General features: G+C 31.6%; 1 protein-coding gene across 1 annotated transcript in view; it reads right to left on the reverse strand.

Annotated features, from left to right (window-relative positions):
- The window catches only part of LOC136969018 (ATP-binding cassette sub-family C member 4-like), a 105,437-nt gene that overhangs the window by 40,363 nt on the left and 50,082 nt on the right, over window positions 1-14,992 (reverse strand). The window contains exons 6-15 of the mRNA XM_067263093.1: window positions 13,582-13,745; window positions 11,607-11,732; window positions 11,090-11,339; window positions 7,146-7,259; window positions 6,829-6,909; window positions 5,927-6,118; window positions 3,540-3,634; window positions 2,332-2,418; window positions 2,173-2,269; window positions 1,329-1,520 (exon numbers count right to left, since the gene is read on the reverse strand). Of these exons, the coding sequence (XP_067119194.1) occupies window positions 1,329-1,520; window positions 2,173-2,269; window positions 2,332-2,418; window positions 3,540-3,634; window positions 5,927-6,118; window positions 6,829-6,909; window positions 7,146-7,259; window positions 11,090-11,339; window positions 11,607-11,732; window positions 13,582-13,745 (1,398 nt within the window). The remainder of the gene's footprint in view (window positions 1-1,328; window positions 1,521-2,172; window positions 2,270-2,331; window positions 2,419-3,539; window positions 3,635-5,926; window positions 6,119-6,828; window positions 6,910-7,145; window positions 7,260-11,089; window positions 11,340-11,606; window positions 11,733-13,581; window positions 13,746-14,992) is intronic.

A 14,992-nucleotide genomic window follows, 5' to 3' on the forward strand; every position in this document is an offset into this window, starting at 1 on the left:
CTGGGAAATTGTAAAACCAGCATGAAAACAGAAGCAATTAAATCAGTAAACAAGTGAAAGGATGACCACAGACATTAGGGGTTCCGATTATTTCAATTTACCCTTGGTTGTTAGTGTGTGAATCGATACAGATTGGTGTAGTGATAAACTGTATTTCTGTAAATAAATTGTATATACCAAACGAATTGAGTGTGGAGATAAACACACTGTACATTTGAAATAATTTGAGCCGTACGTCAAGAGACAGAAGAACGAAGGGAATCTTCTCTCTCCTTATAGTTATATGTCTCAGCTAACATAACACTATTGAGTAAGAAACCAACAACCAAGCAATATAAGCAGAGCATATACAAAAGTTTCTAAACTGCACGTATGAAAACCGAAACCGAAAATATAAGATTTACAAAACCCAGCTTGTAGTGAAGGGGCTTCACAAACTATCATGCCAAACAAATGCCACGGTAAAAACAATGTTTTTGTGCATTTTCCTATTTAAAACAAAATAGAAATACGTTCATGTAAAAAGAATAAGATTTCCAATTGAGAAAAAACTATTCGGTTCTGTAGATTCCAAGCTTATTTCTAGCAAACGAACAAACATTCTCGCTTTATATATTAGTATAGATAGAATTGTGTGTGGTGACATCTGTTATAAAATTTTGTTATAGAACGTTTTTAGATTATTAATTATTGAAATATGGCAAAACGATTAATTTTAAGTGTAGGGATAACTTTTATAAAAAAATGTAAATGTTAGTAATCAGTAAAATCTTCATTTAGTCCGATCCCTCTCCGATGTGATAAATATCACGAGCTCTATCTCCCCACCTTCTTCACATTTAATCACCAAAATTTAATAGCATCAATCTCCCTTATATACAAGTTACAATGCCAAATTTCATTTCTTAACCTTTACCCACTCTGAGATATTAAATGAAACACACCACTCATTCCATGTATTAGTTTATTGACTATTTTAGATTCAGAGGTGTCAAAACATTATTCTAATAACCCGAAAGGTAAAATATGACACGAATACAATATCATAACAGCCAGGAATGTAACCTACGTTACATTAAAACAGTCGGAAATGTAATAAAAAAGTAAAAATCTGAGACATTACAATACTTTCCAGTGTTGCGATATAACAGCCAGGGGAATGAAAACGTTTTCCTTCCCTTAACTGTTGTTTCAATTCAAAAGTGTTTGATATTGTTAGATTGTAAACAAAATGCTGAAAATGAAGATGTAATCATAGTTGTAGAAAAAAAAAAATGGAAAATGCCATACCTAATACTCAGAAATTATCCAATCACTTAATCACTTACTGAGTTAATGTTGTTACTATTTTCAGTGTTAACAGACACGTCGGCTTCAGTATTTTCAATTAGTTCGTCATCGTTGAAAAGTGCAGTTTCTAATTCCATGCTATTTTCAGCAACTCCTTCCTCTGACGAAATTCCTATAACCGTTTTTACATTTTCCATTTCATTGTAATTTCCAATGTATTCACATTTAGCCTAAATAATTAATAATATATATAAATACAATTGAATTTATGTAATTAATGTATAAAATCATTACTATAAAAAAGTACATAGAAATAAAAATTTGTCTTTGAAAACTAATAGGTTATTATATTATCAATTCTTTCAGTAAATTCTTTACTAGTGTCAATCACTATACTTATATTTTCCTTCCAGATACGGCAGTAAATAAACAGTTCTAAAACTCGCCAGTGTCTCAATAGATACAAATCACTAAACAACACTTGACAACCGAGTTGATCAGGACGAGTTCTCCACATTTTCAACATCTAAGATTGATGGAGTTATTCTTTCAAATACTTTCTTTCTTAGAATAATATTAATTGGCAGATAGCTTATATATAGCTTATACACATTTCCATGTATTTACCATATAGTTAAGGATATCTTCATACTACAAAAGTATAGATACAGGTATCGGTTTCGACAGTATCGGAATTTTTCAAAATAAAGTATATATGTTTTGCTTTACTTTAAGTAAACAATCCAAATATTTTCATTAATTTTTTCTGTTTTACTGAACTTAAAAATGTTAAAGTTGATGCGCGGTAAATAAGACACAATGTAGTTTTTAATTAAGACAATAACGAAAAAAACAATACTAATAAACAATTAGTATATTCACCTTGCATAACACTAACACTTTACTTGCAGAGTTCAAAACTTGCACTTGATGTGTAACTAAGATGCAAATCTTTTCTTTCAAATATTCCATTATGCATCTGAAATAAATATAAAATTGAAACATATTCAAATATTCCATAAATAACATTTAAATATTTACTTTTCGAAGATATGTTTTCCTACAGGAACATCGACAGCACTTAGTGGATCATCGAGGAGGAATATATCTGCATCTACATATAGTGCTCTGGAATGTATATATAAATATATCATGAAAAAATAATTTTATAGCAAAACGAAAGATGCATTGCCCGAGCAGAAGATCAAAACTTACAATTAGTTTTAAAGAATGTTGTTTTCCTGGTTAGTTATTTTTACTTTCCCCGCTGTTACAGATAACAGAGGAAAAGTATGGCAAACATTCATAAAATGACTTTCATTTTTATATTTTTACATTTTTAATCGCGAACACAGAAATCGCGAGTACGAATTGCCATCGCGATTTCTGTGTTCTCTAAAACACAGATGTGTCAGTCCTGACGTGGTCATCGCAGATTCGGCGCCGATCGTCAATCACAAAAGTATTTCAGTAGTATTTCATATTTCAGTTTCTAAAATTGAAACTTAAAAATAAGTACTACTAACGACAAATGAATCAGAAACTTTACCAGATTCAATAGTTTTAATAAATTGAGTGAATTAAAATATAGAGATAATTTTTCACGTTAAAACTTATTTAAGAATTTTTTCCTAATTAACATATTTGAGTGAATTTCTCAAATTAAAAATTACTGAAAAGTACTTGTTATCAAAAATGCGTCATAATATGTTGACCAATTTAAGTATTTTAATAAATTTGTAGGATTGAAAATGATGAAAAAAATTTTTAGTATAGAAATCAGTTATAAAATTTTCATTGATTTACATTAATAAATTTGTTACATTAAAGTTTTAGAAAGAATTTCTTCAAAGGAAAAACAAGTCAAAGGCCTTTAAAAAATTAAATTGTTAAATTAAATTGAATGAATTAAAAATGATGAAAATATTATTATTGTTAAAAAATGAATCAGAAACTCTTGGTTAAATGTGAAGTATTTTAGAAAGATCGAAAATAACTCACGAATCTCAGACAAATTGAATTATTTATAAAAAATAATTTTTGTGTATAGAAACAATCTAACGTTTATTTTTTAAAATGATAATTGTCTATAGATGATGATTAAATTGAGAAGCAATATATAGGCCTATAACAGTATTACTGAAATTTTATTAAAATGCAACTTTTGATTATAGTTTAATGTCTTTTACCCATTCATACCTTACTCCTATCATTAAACTCAAAAAAATACAGAGTAACAGATATCTTACCTTGCTAGATTAATTCTTGCCTTTTGCCCACCACTCATTATCACTCCTCTTTCTCCTACAATAGTCAGATCGCCTTTAGGAAATAAGCTTATATCCTAAATTAGTAAAGGTAAAAATGTAAAATAATTATATTGCAGACAAAATTCATTGAAAAATTTATTTAGATTAAACATAACTATTAGACATAAAAAAGTAAAAATTACGAAAATATAAATCAATATGCATCATTATTATAATTGCTTTACTCTATACAAATACGTCTATTATTTGTTTTTTAATATATGCGTAATAGAGACAGTTAAAATGTAACATTAAATATAATACAGACTCAAACTGATGTATTTTAACTCTCAGAAATCTGGCACTTTCACTAATGTGGCATTCCTTTCTGCAAGGGATAGCCGGATTAGCAAAAGTCTAATATATTCTGCGCTTTTCCTTAAAGACTCAAATAAAGTTAATTGATTTAAAGTAGACCATTTAAAGTTTCTCGCGTCTTTATCATGATAAAAAGTTTAATAGTTTAAATTTTTCAACCATCAAAATTTTTGTTTATTACATATCAGTGCCATTCTGTAATTTGGACCAGAACGTTCATTAGTAAATTCTATTAGGAGTTTTAGGTTATTAAACTTTTAATTCGCCATTCAATATCATGGAAATAATTGTCAATTTTAGGAGAATCATCCATTATTTTTTTAATGGCTTTATTTCTGATATGGAAAATATTTCTAGTTCAATATTCAGACACAAATTTTATAATAATTCAAGCAATGTGCATTTTTTTTATTATACTGCATAATAAATTAAAATTAAAATTTCAGAATTTTTCCAAATAACATTATATTTCAAATGTTAGAACAAACATTTTTTTAAGTATAATAAAATAATTACATTGTTATTTGACCAATTTCTAACCGAGAAACTTTGTTTGCAGCGACAAAACAGTTAGCAGTGTGGATGGGACTGAATCTATTGTGGAGAGAGTAAATGAAGTTTGCATATCCTGACTTTGAAAGATCACGCTTTTCTCTGTAATTTATGTTTGTTTGTTAAGTTACGGCAACGCAACACTTAGACGATCTACTTAGGGGAATGCTTTCCGGGAGGTCTTTTTAAGAGAAACTGGCCTCATTTAGGCGTTACAGACGTAGAGAAAACCCGAAAACTCCACGTGGCCAGCTTGTCCGAACGAGACGCGAACCCACAACCGAAGCTCCCAGTGTTCAGGGTACGAAGACCGCTTAGCCACTAGTGGGCCTTCTGTAATTTAACACAAATCTGATGTCGATCTGTGTAACTTAAGCTAATTCACTGCTAGTTCAAAGTTCATATGTGAAGCTTATGCGTTTTTCATATATTACATTACAAAAACAAACGATTCATTCTTCCATATCAATAAGTAATTACTATTGTTAGATACAAGATAAAACGAAGGAAAAAAAGATCCCATTGTGGTTTTCCATGTCCTATTGTATCTTTATTTTTTGCGCTTCGTTAGGTCTGTGAGATTACATGTCACTCATGGTGTGGGATTATATCCCATCAGTAATAGAGAGTGAACGAAGAAAGGTTATGTTGTTAGAAAAAAATTGCATATTTTCAATATCTGCAAAATATCCTTAAATAAAACATTATTAAAAGTATTGTAGAAAAAACATTTAATATTCATGAACTATTAGTATTATTAAAGCATTGTTTTACTTTGATTGTAGAACACATTATACTTTACACAAAAGTTGAATTAAAAAAATAGCTGAATGCGAATAAAGTTATAGCATGAGTTTACTCATGTGAGATAAAACAATCCCACAAATTTTTCAGAGGCAATCGATCAAGAATCATATACAACAGGCCCATCCTTAACAACCCCGTTGCTCCTGTTGGAACCAGAACAAACAGGTATATAAAAAAAGACAATTGGTATATAAAAGACAAACATTAACACTACATAATTATGAGTTGAAAATGAAATAGCGAAAATATGTATGGAGTTGTAAAAAATCATTCTGATTATTTTTTACTTAATTGAATACAGAAAATTTTTTTAAAATGACATAAATTATGTTAATGATATAATAAATGAATCCTAAGTATAGTAGTAAACAAATTGTCTATTCCTGGAATAGCAATAACACTAGTGATATATTTTTACGTTGAATTATTAAACACTATGTTTTACAAACTATGGACGAAAATTTCTTTCATTTCTACTTTCACTATTCAGCAAGCAATATAATAGGTTACTTCTTGTACAGTATATAATCAAGTTTCAACAAATATCACGCTTTTTCTTCAGAGTTATTGTGTATTGACTTGATATTTAATACAGATATTGGTTCTCGAAAGATATGAGTGTTTAAAAGAAGATAAAAAGAGTTCATTACCTTTTCTAGAGTGGTCATACGCAAGACGTTTTTATACTTCTCTTCTTGATATTCTTCTCCGAACAAGATATTCTCTCTGATAGTCTCGTTGAACACCCAAGCTTCTTGAGAAGCATAAGCGATCTTTCCTTTAACAGTCACTTTACCAGAACTTATCGGAATCTCTCCCAATATAGACATCAATAGAGAAGTCTGGTGGATTGAATAAATCGAAATCGTTTGATTATTTGATATGAAGACTATGCTTATGTAATATAAACACATAAGCATTTCAAAAATATGCATTAAATATTGCGATTAATTTTAAAGAAAATTTTAAAACAGATTATTAAAACATAATATTGTGTTGATATTTTTACATATAAATTTACGTTAAAACGAGATGTGTTATATGAACAAATACTTCAAAATGTAAGTATAAATAGGCCTATATTCAGTTAAAAGTGTAAAATGATTGTTACAAGTCAATAACTTTTTATATTGTTTACATAAAAAGTCTTTTATTAGACCTTTCGAAATCATTGCACATTAGACAAACAAAAAATAATACACAAAAATTTACAACAATTTTTCAATTTTTTTTATATCAATTAAAAAATAATTTTTGTCAGTTTTCGATTTTATTTATTTTTACAAAGAAAAAAAAGGCGATGTCCCGTAGACAAAAAGTGCCTCCCTCGCTGAAACAATCAAGTAACATACACAGTTGAAATTCATAGAACAAATTGATTATTTTAATTTAATCCACACAACTAAATACAGAAGCTTAAAGTTTATATCATTACAAATAGATAAATGTGTTTGATGTTTTAAATTCACTTTTGTTAATTATTCTAAACGATCTTAAAATCACAAAGCATATGATTAAATTAAAATCTAGAACTGTAGAACATGATATTTACCTTTCCTGATCCAACAGGACCTATAACAGTTAGTAATTCTCCAGGCTGTACGTTTAAAGAAATCGCATTCAGTGTTGGTTCCTTTAAAATGGAAAAAATAAATACAATGTAGGTTATTTTCCTTCGCTCCCAAATATTTTACGTAGTAAAAAATACAGAAAATAATGATGTTACTATATTTTCTGCTGTGCAACCAATAATTTACAATTTAAAAAAAAAAAAATAATAACTGGTGTTTTGAGACGCCATGCAACTTTAAGGCTGCATTGAAACCATGAGATTAATGTACAGTTAATTAAAATGAAGCTATGTCTTACTTTTTTCCATACAGCTGTGACATTATCCATCCATATTCCACATTCGGTTAGTCTTTCTCTTTCTTCTTCAATTTTTGAGGCATTGTTGTCTTTTTCTTGAAGAAGCAGGAAAGCCTAAATTCAAATTTGAAAAACAATTAATGACATTGAAAAACCAAAAATTGACTCCAGTCTAACAGAATAAAAATTATACAAAAGGCGATCTGTCCAGAAATTGTCTATCCCTTTATGTAATCATTTGCTCACCTCATCATGGATATGATAAAACTTACGATGGATATGAGTCAAGTTATTTTAAACAGGTGCTTCCTATATACAGAGTCCTATATAAATCTGATAGTTATCAGTTTTATATAAGACTCGAATAATATTATCGTTTAGGACTCGACAAAAAACGTTAATTTGTTATAAGTCATAGTGAAGATCCTTATTACTCCGTTGCGATCTTCACGATGTTCCGTCTCGAGTTTGGTTTCGCGACTCGAGAATGTCCGTAAGATGGTTCGAGGAAAGCTACACCTCCACACTCAACAAGTAAATATATACAGTTTATTTACACAACAAATATTTACAAGATGTACAATGTTCGACACCAATACATACACTATGCTACAAAGATGTAGTATCGCTAGTCGGCTTGTCTATTGGAAACTGTTAAGCTTCGGGGAACTCAAGTCGCTTTTCCGGAGATGGCTCAACCGCGTGGCCGTCCGTCTCTGCACTAACCTTTTTCCGGAGGACTTTCCAAGAGGAGAACGCTCTCTCTATACACCTCAAAGGCTTACCTAGTGTCAGAGACCACCATGTATCCGGTCTCTCGCCCTTTCTCCTCGTTTTTTCGCCACCCTTCCAATTTAAGGGATCCTGCTGCGACCACCCGCGACCAATCAGTTCTTTCCCTTTTTTTGAGAGCTTCCAAAGACGTCCGCCCTATTTCCCGCCGACGTAGCTCACATTTGCGTCCGTCCTTTGTTTACATTTTTTCCCCAAGTCGGCCGGCACGTAGCACACACATTGACCCCTAAACGAAACCGCTACTCCTTTGATCTTTCCGGCCGTTTATGGCCCCAACGCCAGGTGGGTCCAATTATCTCTGTCGCGTGGCTTTTCGACTTAGGACGCTAAAAGCGACCTTTACAGTCATGTTAACTGAAATAACATGGTGTCAAATATGTTCCCCATTTTGAACACAAGAATTCTTTAAATAAATGCCATACAGTTGCATTCACTATTTTGTAAAATCCCTGTAATCACATATGTGAGAATTTGTGTTTTTATTAGGTTTAATCAAAATTAATACAAAGTAATTGTAAATAAATTTGGAAAAATTCCAAGGCAAAAATCTAAAAGTTCATGATCCGGAAATATTATTGTTGTTTTCCAGAAGTCTACAATCTAAACCAGAAGGTTCTCTTTCAAAAAATTGTAATTTAAGTGCTACACTTAACATTGTTTTTCTTGAATAAATGAAGCTAAACCAATATGATGTTGAAAGGTCTAATTTGTTATTAATTTTTAAAGATAAAATACTTTTTTAAGGTGGTACAATTTGTACAAGATATTCGAATATTGTGTTCTCGGATATAATCCAAACGAACTCATAAAACAATGAACAAACCAGTTTAAAACATTAAAAGATCAAAGAAGAAAAGCCTTTATTTGGCTGAGAATATTATACATATCTAATTATCGAGATATATAAAAAGCTATGTAAATAGCCGCGACCATGGGCTCATAGCCTGCTGTACAAAAGATATAAATGGGATGTAATGGTTATGTACAGGTTTAGAAAAAGGTATACATAGACAAATTTGTGCAATAAAAAAAGTGTGGATCACGTGACATGAGCTCTGGTTGCCTGTTTAATTTTTTCGCGATAAATGGTTATTGTAAATTTCACGACTATGGCGGATAACGTCACTCACCATAAGTTTGAACATTAATGTTGAGTAGGATTTGGAGATTCTAAGTCTTTGTATGGTTGATATGTTCTCTTGGTCAAATCCTCCCAAAGAGCCGACAATGAAAGCGTTTAAGTAGGTGTCATAGCCTAGTCTCTTGAAGTGTTGTGCGAGGCTGTGATACTTGCTGAGATTGCTGCGACGTGCTATTTCGAACGCATCTGGGCCGTTTTCAAATGGTATCGCGATGTCCACGATTGTGGCTGTCTTCACGTTGTCGTTGATAAGAACCATGTCCGGTCGGCAGGAGTCGTTAAACGACCAGGGATCGTCTGGTTCTTGTGCGCAGTTGCTGCAGTCTATGGCGTTGATTAACCTTTGGAGGACGCTGTTGTGTCTTCGAGTGATCTGGACCATATTAGGACGACAGTGATTGACAACGTGCGCAAGTGTCTCTCTGTGGTGTTGACACTCACGGCATTTCCTGGCGCTGTTTCCAAATCGCATGTGGCCACATAGTGCTACCACACTCAGTCTCGCCTTGTGGATAAATCTCAAGTCAGTGAAGCTGGTGTAGCGACCATTTCCGAGGAAATGATTGCTAACTGGGTTCCCGGAGATAATGTTAAAAAAATTTACCCTGGTCCTTTTTTGTAAGTAATTTGGAGAGGAGAGATGCTTGGGCCATGGCCGCAAGTGTACTGGAGCAAGTTGCTTTGCTGATAGTGCGGTTGTTGGTTGCGATGTTTGGGATATCTCCGTGGTTGGTCCATGAGATGGATATCAATGTGTTTCCGCAGTATTTTACTCCGTGGACAGCCAGATGGCCATGGTTGTTAAAGTCAATAAATTGCTAATTGTTTTATGACCTTGTTTATAAAAGCTATCTTTTTGTTTAGAATTTGGTTCAATTTTATTTTCGTTGTATTTTTTTATACTCAAAACTATGTTTTCCTTAAAATCTAACAGGTTGTTTTGTCAGAGTGATTGCTATAATTACATTATACAAATTTTGCGATTTAGCAGCACGGTTTCAAACTTAAATATTTAAAATTTAAGAATACACATTACTCGAAACATTTAAAAAAAAATGTTTAGCTGAATGGTTAAACAAGGTTGTCTTCTAGATAGAAATTGAAAAAATAAAATAAATAATGAGTGGACCATCAAACATTTGACTATTTACATGACGAATGTGCAAGGTAAAAGCATTACGTATAACTTAAAAAACCATACTAATATTATTATTAAATAATACAATAACCGTAGATACTGCATGATAATAAACAAAAATTTTACAATTTTCATATGTTTTAATTTTCAAAAGTAATTTTGATAGTTTTTCTCAGTATACCTTTCGAATGGAAACATTGTACGTGACAAAACAACTCTCGTAATAAATGCAGAAATTTCATTCATAATTAATTAGAATTGGACTCGAGCTGTCTCTTTGGAGTTTTGTTGTACATGGATGGAAAAATAGATAATAATCAGCAATTATTTATTGTAACATCGTCACAATGCCGAATTGCAATTTTCAATCATATTTTTAATTCATTTAATTTAAAATACGTTCTCTCCATTCAATTTTAGTAGTGGCCTCTATTCTGTACATCATACTATATCTTTAACAATAGAGACATTCCAGTTACCAACCTTTGAGAGGAAAATATTTGAATTGAATTGCATTGGAAATTGGTTTGCAATAGAGGTTAATATATAGTTGTTCAGGGCCGGCTTCGCACTCGGTTCCCATAACTATTCACGTCGTTCATCTGTCTAACTAGTTTCTCGAAATTACAGAAGGACAGACAACAGATAGACAGTGGGAATTTATAGGTCTACAACTTATTTAAATCGCAGCTAAATTAATCTAATTAGCAGGGTAATTTTTTTTATTCGGGTTTTGTAATAGGCAGGTTCCATTACTTCTAATTCTAATTTAAAATAATAATTTTTTAGATTAAGTATTAACATTCATATATTGATATAAGAGTTTCTACATTAATATTGTAATAAGAATATCTAAAAACAACACATTACCTGAAGACGCTTCAGTGAAACCAAAATTTCTGCAAAACGATTTATTGCTAGTGAAAACATGGTAAGAGTGCTAACAAAGATGTACAAAGAAACACTCATAGTGACAAAAACAATTTCGGCATTTAATTGTCCTCCATTAAAAAAGAATGCGAGATATGCAAGGGAAGTAAATAATTTTGATATAGGATAAGACAACATTGTCATCATACTATTTGCATATAAAAACATTCGAACTTTTTTCATTTCCTTCCTGCAAATACAAACATTTAATTAAAATAAACTTCACAAATTTAAAAGTATTTATTAAGAAATTCAAATTAGCGTGACAGAACTGCAATAAAATCTGTCTAAATTGAAACCACGTCGAATTCTCTTCCTATTGATTGGGCAGGTTTCCATTTTTTACAGTTTCTTTTTGTATAGCAAAACACTCCATTCTGCAAGTTTTTTTTTTAGTAAATTTTTTTTTACTCCTGTTCGAATTTAGACAGGTTTTATTGTATTTGATTCCACTTACATTCTGATTTTTTTAAGTAATGCAGAATACGGCAATTCCCAGGTGTACATTTTAATCAATCTCATATCAGCAATCATTTCGTTCAACAGTTTCAATCTTTCATCTCCCAATATTGCTGCTTGTAATCTACCGTAATAAATTGTTTTAAATATAAATGGAAAATATATAACATTATTTAATAAACATTTAGTTGATAATTATATTTCATCAGTAAACATTAAGTAAAATTTTTAAAATTACGTGTTGCAGAAATATATCTGGTGAGGCAGAATAATTATTATTAACAGTGGTGAAGTGAATGATTCTGATCTACCTGCTATAATGCAATAATATTACAATCAAATTAATAAGTGGTTACTAATGTTCGCTGATATGATTTTTGGATATGAAATGACAAGTAAATAACTTCTCGTTGATGTTTTTACTCATTTTTTCTAATTATTTTCATTTAAAAATCGCATTTTAATGCATGGTTTTATTTCTTTATTTAAAATGCATTGAAATATTTCGCATTGAGGAAATGAGCTTTTGAACCGAGCAAACTGAATGCGATCGCGAGTGAACTGCGGTCTTGAAATTGCCAGCAAATATCATATACCATCCTGAAGTGCTGTGACCGGAGAATTAAGATAAGGACTTCTTAGTGGCAACGGAATAACTCAAAATTGTGATCTACAAACCATTTTAGGAAGCTCCTAGCCAAGTGAACACACGTATAATCTTGTTGAAATATTTTTTTTTTTCGTTTCCATATACTTGCGACTGGAAGAAAACACTCGAAGCATTTACTGGTACTTCGTACACTTCATGCAACCATCAGCCATCATGATAGAAGATTTTCCGCACCATAAAATTGCAACTCAAACGATCATGGATCTACCACTAAGTTGCCGCATCAAGTACTGTACGTTTCCATTTATTTCCTAGTGGTATCGTTGATATCTATCGGGTCCATCAAGCTTGAATTTCTTTTCATCACTGAAGATTATCGACGATCATTTTTCAGCTCAGGCAATTTGCCATCCGTTAAACTCCAAATGTTGCTCCATCTACCTTGATGTCAAATATAGTGTGCTTTTTCTTTTAGCATATTATAGGTGCTCTGTTTCTTAAAAACATCGAAGGACAGTTGTTGAATGTCATTTGAACCCTAATTCAGCTTTAATCTGTCGAAAAATCATGGATCCGATGACTGTCGATTATTCGCTTTGTGAGAGAAACCAAACACTTTAGGAGACATGGGATTAGTGTTCCGTTAAACATATTCCATTAAATAGCAAACGTGAGTAATGGCAGCCTTTGTCTTCTGAATTCCATTCGCTATAGCATGATGCGGTCAGCTAGCAATAAGCAGAACATTAATTTGACCCTTCTCGTAGTTACTCAAGTCGGGACCAGTTCCCATGATCAATACTTAATCGACTGTAATTGCGAAAGTTTCAAACACAATACCTTTCATAATTGCGTGTTCTAAAAGTTTTCATAACGTAGCCGTCACGTATGTAGATAATTTTAATGAAAAACACGCAACATTAAAGAAGTGCTCTTAAAATTTTTTACGTTCGGTTTTACTTTTTTCCTGTAATTTTTCATATGTAATTGTCATCAAGTCATAAAACTGTCAGTAAAGATTTTTCATTAAATGAAATTTAAATACAAGAATTACAACGATATAACACGTATTTATAACACAAAATAATACAAATAGCAAGTAGTCTTAAAATTTTATTGCATGGTTTATTCATAGATAAAAGAAAATGCGTTTATTATATTTACTGTTGTATAATCTCATTTTAAAAAATGAATAAACGCTGCAATTTTTAAGTCTCCCTACGACTAATTTTCTAAGTAAATTTCATGGGAAAATTGCATGGGTCACATGTACGCGAGCGTCATTAACTGTTACTAAATAATAAATTATGTTTTATTTTATTTATAGATATATTTCAATTGAATAATTTAAATAAATAATTACCTCAGTTTCGAATATAGTTTACCCAAACCCAATTGTATAGGTATGAAGAAAAATATCGCCGAGTATCCTACTAGAATAGTCCATCCGTAATATTGCCACAATATCGCTATGGTTGTAATGATGAGGAAAGGATTTGTAACTAAATAGGGCATACCGTAGAGAGTCTGTAATAAAAATATAAATGCTACATATGTATCAAATATCTATCAATTTATTATTAATATAAAATTTAATTGATTTATTTTGGAAATTATAAAATATAAGATGAACATATTAAGTTTTCATGATCTACTCTCTTTATACTATAGAAAATTTCGTTAATATGGCCGCTATAGAAGCACTGGTTGCCAGATTATGAAAGTGATGGTTTACCAGTGTTTTGTAATTTTGCAAATTGCAGAACATTGTGTGTTCTCAATGTAATAGAAATTGCTGTACACTACATGTTATATCTGAGCATGCTACCGCATTGTTTCGAATTGTTACATACACTGGTTTATCCTTGTGAAGATTACACAGTGCCTACCTATTCGATGCTATTGGTTGAGAAGCTCGCGATTTTATGTGTAAATATTTTGAAAATTACAGATATTATCATTTACTACACATTCAACTGTTCATTACTTCTTATTCCACCCTGAAATAGTTATTGTTTTATAAAACAATATTCAAAGAACTGATAATAATGTTAATTTTTCAAAGATTAATGTATGAGATTTTTGCAGCTGTGGTGAAGAAAATGTGGAATTAAATTAACAACGTTTCCTTTACAATGCCATAAACAACAAAACACTTAAGATATATACCGATCCGGATCTCGTAGAGGCTAACCTATGTCCCGATCCGATCGTTGTCGTCGTATGACTCGAGGAAAGTATTCTCATAGACGCCAGCACTCATTTAGGCAGGATTTTGTACCTCTTACCGGAGTCCTACCGTTCAAACCCGAAAACGCTGGGAAAGGATAGAAATCAGAGACATTGTCTCAGTTACACGTGTGTTGGCCAGATCTTCGGGTTCGTGCGGGAAATCTCGCACGTAACTGTGGTCCGATTCTAAGCCTAGTGATTGAGAATTTGAAAAAAATGTCCTACGCTGCCGTGATGAATAAAAACAACATATGACCGAGCGTCACCACTAAAGTTATCAAGCAGACCCTTGATAAGAAGCTTAACAGAGAGGGAACGAGCGGTAGCCACGCTGTCATCATTTACTCAAAGGGGGACAATGAATCCGACATTAACCAAAAGTTCTATATCATCCATCAGGACTTTTGTTGCTATCAACTGTATTCGCTAGTTATATTTAAGATTCTGTTTTATCCTACTAGCGCGATTTGTAACTGTACACGCGCCTGAAATTTTTTGTCTCCGGGATATTTAAATGTATAATTATATGCAAATTTGTCACT

Source organism: Centruroides vittatus, unplaced genomic scaffold (genome assembly GCF_030686945.1).
Source record: "Centruroides vittatus isolate TY-2023 unplaced genomic scaffold, ASM3068694v2 contig_1683, whole genome shotgun sequence".
In the NCBI taxonomy this organism is placed as follows: domain Eukaryota; kingdom Metazoa; phylum Arthropoda; class Arachnida; order Scorpiones; family Buthidae; genus Centruroides; species Centruroides vittatus.